This window comes from Struthio camelus, chromosome 35, assembly GCF_040807025.1.
Source record: "Struthio camelus isolate bStrCam1 chromosome 35, bStrCam1.hap1, whole genome shotgun sequence".
Lineage (NCBI taxonomy): Eukaryota > Metazoa > Chordata > Aves > Struthioniformes > Struthionidae > Struthio > Struthio camelus.
The window spans coordinates 1,060,842-1,067,339 of record NC_090976.1 but is presented as its reverse complement, the minus strand read 5'-3'; the positions used below and the strand labels follow the sequence as shown (position 1 = coordinate 1,067,339).

Sequence of the window (6,498 nt, the reverse complement as noted above, 5' to 3'; positions counted from 1 at the left end):
GCACAGCCGGCTGCTCGTGCCATTGCACGTCCCGTTGCACGTCTGGCTGCTCGTGCCGGCGCACGTCCCGTTGCACGTCCCATTGCACAGCCGGCTGCTCGTGCCGTTGCACGTCCCGTTGCACGTCTGGCTGCTCGTGCCGGCGCACGTCCCGTTGCACGCCCCGTTGCACGTCCCATTGCACATCTGGCTGCTCGTGCCGGCGCACGCCCCGTTGCACGTCCCGTTGCACGCCCCGGTGCCTGGCCCGGTGCCCGCCCCGGGGGCGCGGGGGGCGCCGGGGCCGGCACGCGGCGCCGTCGGGCTGCAGCACGAAGCCGCGGCGGCAGTGGCAGGCGAAGCCGCCCTCGTGGTTGAGGCACATGTGCTGGCACACGGGGCCCCCCCGGCACTCGTCGCGGTCCCCGCAGCGCCCCGGCGCCCCCGGCACCGGCCCGAAACCCAGGGGGCAGCGGGACCCGCCGGGGGGGGCCAAGGCCACCGCCGCAGCTGCCAGCCAGGCCCAGGCCGCCAGCGCCAGCATCGTCGCCGGCCTTCCTCCTCCTCCTCCTCCTCCTCTTCCTCCTTGGCTGCGGTGCCCCCTGTGAAGCCTCCGCCCCCCCCCCGGCTTCGGTTCGTTTCCCCCCCCCAAAACACCCGCCTGCCTTTAGCGGGGGGGGGGGGGGACCCAAGAGGCCGGGCGGGGACCCAGGCGTCCGGGCGGGGGCCCAGGCGTCCGGGTTGAGCAATCTTCCCCCCCCACCCCCCACCCTTGCCCAGCTCCACCCTGCTCAGTTCGGCCAGGGCTGAGGTTGGCTGCAATGGGGCGGGGGGGGGGGGGGGCCAGGCGTCCGGCAGAGGGAGGGGCCCTCTGCTGCACCCCCCCCAACTACCAAAGAGGGGCCCAGGCATCCGGATGGACCCAAGTGACTTGGGGTGGTGGTGGGGGACCCAGGTGTCCGAGGGGCCCAGGCGTCCGGGGAGCCCTCGCCCGACTACTGGTGCCAGTTGTCTTTATTCAGCCACGACGCGACATCTTTGTACACAGAGACCCGGGGGGGGGGGGAGACTGGGACCAACTGGGCCAAACTGGCCTGGACTGGACCCTCCCCAGTGCTCCCAGTTCCTCCCTCCTGCTCCCCAAACTGGGGTCATCGCAGGGATGTGTCCCTCCCCCTCCCCTGCTCCTGGCGGAGGACCCAGGCGTCCGGGAGGGGCCCAGGCGTCCGGGGACCCAGGCGTCCGGGGGGGACTCAGGCGTCCGGGGGGGGACTCAGGCGTCCGGGGGGCCCAGGCGTCCGGGGGGGGGCCCAGGCGTCCGGGGGGGGGACTCAGGCGTCCGGGGGGGGGCCTGGGCGTCCGGGAGGGGCCCAGGTGTCCGGGGGGGGGCCCAGGCGTCCGGGAAGGGCCCAGGCATCCGGGGATGGGCCCAGGCGTCCGGGGGGCCCAGGCGTCCGGGGGGGGCCCAGGCGTCCGGGGGGCCCAGGCGTCCGGGAGGGGCCCAGGCGTCCGGGGGGCCCAGGCGTCCGGGGGGGGCCCAGGCGTCCGGGAGGGGCGGCCCCTCAGAAGCTCACCAGTGTGTACACCATACTGGGGAGAGGGTCACTGCGGTGCCCCCAGTCTCCCCAGTGGCTCCAAATCCCCACCCAGCTGCTCCCAGTCCATCCCAGTCGCCCCGTTCCTTGCCAGTTGCTCCCAGTCTGTCCCAGTCCCATCCCAGGGCCTTTCAGTCTGTCCCAGTTGCTCCCAGTCCATCCCAGTTGGTCCCATTTTCTCCCAGTCTCATCCCAGTGGCTCCTAGTCATTCCCAGTTCCTCCCCAGTGGGTCCCACTCCCATCCCGGTCCCTCTTAGTGGCTCCCAGTCCCTCCCAGTTCCGTCCCAGTGGCTCCCAGGCATTCCTAGTCCCTTCCAGTCCCTCCCAGTGGCTCCCAGTCGTTCCCAGTCCCACCCCAGTGGCTCCCAGTGGCACCTGTACAGGTAGTAGAAGAAGGAGAGCAGGTAGAAGGCGAGTTTGCACCAAGCCTCCTTCTGGCAGTAGCCCAGGATGTCGGCGTTCATGATGGAGACGGCGTCGTAGAGCCCCTCCGAGCCGTCGGCCGGCCGGTGGAAGTACCTGCGGCGGCGCCGGACCCGGCTCGCACGGGGCACCGCGCACGGGGGCAGCTCGCATGGGGACACCGCGCACGGGGACAGCGCGCACGGGGACACCGCGCACGGGGACATCGCTCGCACGGGGACAGCGCGCACGGGGACAGCGCGCACGGGGGCAGCGCGCACGGGGACAGCGCGCATGGGGACAGCGCTCGCACGGGGACAGCGCTCGCACGGGGACACCGCTCGCACGGGGACACCTCGCACAGGGGCAGCGCGCACGGGGACACCTCGCACGGGGACACCTCGCACGGGGACACCGCGCACGGGGGCAGCTCGCACGGGGACAGCGCGCACGGGGACAGCTCGCACGGGGGCAGCTTGCACGGGGACAGCGCGCACGGGGACAGCTCGCACGGGGACAGCTCGCACGGGGACAGCGCGCACGGGGGCAGCTCGCATGGGGACACCGCGCATGGGGACACCGCGCACGGGGACAGCGCGCACGGGGACAGCGCGCACGGGGGCAGCTCGCATGGGGACACCGCGCATGGGGACAGCTCGCACGGGGACACCGCGCACGGGGACAGCTCGCACGGGGGCAGCTCACATGGGGACAGCTCGCATGGGGACACCGCGCACGGGGACAGCGCGCACGGGGACACCTCGCACGGGGACAGCTCGCACGGGGACAGCGCGCACGGGGACAGCGCGCACGGGGGCAGCGCGCACGGGGACACCGCTCGCACGGGGACACCTCGCACGGGGACAGCTCGCACGGGGACACCGCGCACGGGGACACCGCTCGCACGGGGACACCGCTCGCACGGGGACACCTCGCACGGGGACACCGCGCACGGGGACACCGCTCGCATGGGGACACCGCGCACGGGGACAGCTCACACAGGGACACCTCGCACGGGGACACCGCTCGCATGGAGACACCGCGCACGGGGACACCTCGTACGGGGACACCTCGTACGGGGACACCGCGCATGGGGACAGCGCGCACGGGGACACCTCGCACGGGGACACCTCGTACGGGGACACCTCGCACGGGGACAGCTCGCACGGGGACAGCTCGCACGGGGACACGGCTCGCACGGGGACACCGTGCACAGGGACACCATGCATGGGGACACTGTGCATGGGGACACCTCGTACGGGGACACCACGCACGAGCACACCTCGCACGGGGCCTCGCACCCACCTGTTCCCTGGGAGCCTCCGGAGGGGCCAGAGCGGTGGGGCTGTCCCCAGGGGTCACCCCGTGTCACCCCGTCACCCCCTCGTTATGCTGGTGGCAAGTCCCCTCCCCCAAGTTAAGGTGTTGTGACGGTGTTGTGCCCCCCCCCCCGGTACAACCAGAGGGGGTAGAGCAGCAGGGGCAGGTGGAGCCCCAGCGTCACCCCGCTCCCCTCCCCCAGGTTACGCTGTTGCAACAGTGTTGTGACGGTGTTGTGACGGTGTTGCCCCCCCGGTACCTCCAGAGGTGGTAGAGCAGCAGGGGCAGGTGGAGCCCCAGCGTCACCCCGCTCCCCTCCCCCAGGTTACGCTGTTGCAACAGTGTTGTGACGGTGTTGTGACGGTGTTGCCCCCCCGGTACCTCCAGAGGTGGTAGAGCAGCAGGGGCAGGTTGAGCCCCAGCGTCACCCACTCGGCGGCGCAGAGGAACATGAGGCAGAACAGCCCGTGGATGCAGTACTCGGGCACCACCAGCTGGGGGCGCCCCCTCAGGACACGCCCCCGGGACACGCCCCCGCCTGGCCCCGCCCCGGGACACGCCCCCCTCCTGGCCCCGCCCCCCGCCTCGGGATTCCCCCCCCCAGTTCCGGGCCCAGCGGCACCCCCGAGGCCCCGCCCCCTCCGCCGGCCCCTCCCACCTCCCCTCGGGGCCCCGCCCCTTCCCCCACCGCGGCCTCCCCTCCGCAAGCCCCGCCCCTCAGGCCCCGCCCCCCAACAAGGCCACGCCCCCTGCTGGCCAACCACCTCCAACTTCCCCCTCCCCGGCCGGGGGGTGGGACCTGCCCCACCCTCCACCTGGCCCCGCCCCCTAAAGGACCACGCCCACTTAGGCCCCGCCCCCCGCCAGGCTGTAGGGGGTCCCGGGGAGGGAGCGGGAGGTTTCCTGGCAGGTTTTGGGGCCGTTTTGGCGGATTTTGGGGGTTCTGGGGGATTTTGGAGGTTTTTAGTGGGGTCCGGGGGGGGTTGGGGGGGTTCTGGAGGATTTGGGGGGGGTTAAGGGGTCCAGGGGGATTTTGGGGCAGTTCCAGGGGGGTTTAGGACTCCTGGGAGATTTTGGGGGATGGGGGGGTCCCCAGAGGGTTTGGGGGAGTCCTGGGGGGGGGCTGATGGTTTTTGAGTATTTTTGGGGAGGTTCTGGGGGGGATTTGGGGGCTTGGGTGCTTCAGGAGGGTGTGGGGGGGCGGGGGGGTCGCAGGGGGGTTCAGGGGCATTTGGGGGCCCGGGGGGGGCTGCCGGGTCGCACCTTGCGCAGGAGGCAGCAGATTCGCTCGATGTTTTTCAATCGCTCCCGCTGGGGGGAGAAACGGAGTCGGGGGGGGGCCGGACGCCTGGGCCCCCCTCTAGAGGGTCTGGGGGGTCCCGGACGCCTGGGTCCCTCCGTGCATTGGGGACTCTGGGGGGGTCCCGGACGCCTGGGTCCTGCCCGGACGCCTGGGCCCCCCGGGGGGGGGAGGGGATAAGGAATGGGGTCGAGGCGAGGGGGGGGGCCCGGACGCCTGGGTCCCTCCCCCGCACGTCCCGCTTTGGGGGTTATAAATAGTCACCGACCTGGATTCTTCCAGCAAGGTGTCGGGGCGCCCCTCCCCCCTCGGCCCCCCCGGACGCCTGGGCCCCCCCGGGGACGCCTGGGCCCTCCCGCTCCCCCCGAACGCCTGGGCCCCCCCGGACGCCTGGGCCCCCCCGGGGACGCCTGGGCCCCCCGCTCCCCCTGGACGCCTGGGCCCCCCCGGACGCCTGGGCCCCCCCGCTGCCCCCGGACGCCTGGGCCCCCCCGGACGCCTGGCCCCCCCCCCCGGACGCCTGGGCCCCCCCGGGGACGCCTGGGCCTCCCGGGGAAGCCTGCCCCCCCCGCTCCCCCCGGACGCCTGGGCCCCCCGGGGACGCCTGGGCCCTCCCGCTCCCCCCGGACGCCTGGGCCCCCCCCCGGACGCCTGGGCCCCCCCGGACGCCTGGGCCCCCCCGCTGCCCCCGGACGCCTGGGCCCCCCCGGACGCCTGGGCCCCCCCGCTGCCCCCGGACGCCTGGGCCCCCCCGGACGCCTGGGCCCCCGCAGCACTCACGGCCCGGGCCGGGTTGCCCTGGTCAATCGGGTTCTTGAAGTCGGTCCGGAGCTCGTCGAAGGCGATGATCTGGGGGGGAGGGGCGTGAGGGGCGCCGGGGCCCAGGTGTCCGGGGGGCCCAGGCGTCCGGAGGGGTCCCACGCCCCCCCATCCCCCACCAGGGACCCAACTGTCCGGAGGGGGGGGGGGTCCGGCCCCCCTCCCCCACTTGGGGGCCTTGGGGGGCCCGGACGCCTGGGTCCCCCGCGGGGGGGGAGGGGCGGGGGGAGGGGCCCAGGCAGCAGCGGGCGGGGGGGGGAAGTTTAAGCCCCGCCCCGCGCGGGCGCCGCGGCCCGTTGCCATGGCGACGGCGGCTGCCTGGAGACGGCCGCGGCGACGGGGGCGGGGCTGAGCCGCGCCGGCCCCGCCCCCCGCCCCCGCCTGCTCCTCCTCCCCCACTTGCCCCCATTCCTGCCCCCCCTCGGCGGTGCCCCCGTTGCCAGGTAACCGGTTCCCCCCCGCCGACCCTAGCACCCCCCCGCCCCGGTGCCCCCGTTGCCAGGTAACCGCCCCCCAAGGCCCTAGTGCCCCCCCCTCCCCGCTCCAGCGATGCCCCCGTTGCCAGGCGACCGGCGGCACCTCTCCACACCCCCCCCCCCAGCGGTACCCCCGTTGCCAGGTAACCCGCGCCCCCCTCCCCTCTCCCGGCGCCCAGCGGTGCCCCCGTTGCCGGGCAACCCGGGCCCCTCCCCTTGCCCGCTGCCGCCGTTGCCGGGCAACGGGCGCTCCCCGGCCGCCCCCGGTGCCGGCGCCCCCCGGGTCCCCGCGCCCCCCGCCCGGTGCCGGTACCGGACCCCCCCCGCCCGGTGCCGGTGCCCCCCGCCCCGCTCACATGCCAGATGACGAAGAAGATGAGCGAGGCGCACAGCACCAGGGTCAGCATGTAGCAGAAGGCGGCGAAGGTGAACGCCATGGTCCGCCCGGACGCCGGGGCCCCCCCCGGCTGGGGGGGAGGGGAAGGGGGGATGGGGGGGGGTCAGCCCCGGTGCCCGGTCATGGGGGCGCGGGGGGAGCCGCCCGCCATGGCCCCGCTCCGGCTCGGCTCGGTCCGGCGCCGCGCGCCGCGGCGGGGGGCGGGGCGC

The 6,498-nt window shown here is 74.8% G+C and overlaps 1 protein-coding gene across 1 annotated transcript; it reads right to left on the bottom strand.

Annotated features, from left to right (window-relative positions):
* Positions 1 to 975: 975 nt before the first annotated feature.
* CNIH2 (cornichon family AMPA receptor auxiliary protein 2) lies at positions 976 to 6,498 on the bottom strand. Its single transcript, XM_068923685.1, has 6 exons — positions 6,249 to 6,498; positions 5,378 to 5,446; positions 4,561 to 4,608; positions 3,679 to 3,791; positions 1,951 to 2,094; positions 976 to 1,569 (listed from the first exon to the last, which is right to left on the bottom strand). Exons 1-6 carry the CDS (start codon positions 6,327 to 6,329, stop codon positions 1,542 to 1,544), a joined length of 483 nt encoding a protein of 160 aa, XP_068779786.1. The 5' UTR covers positions 6,330 to 6,498; the 3' UTR covers positions 976 to 1,541.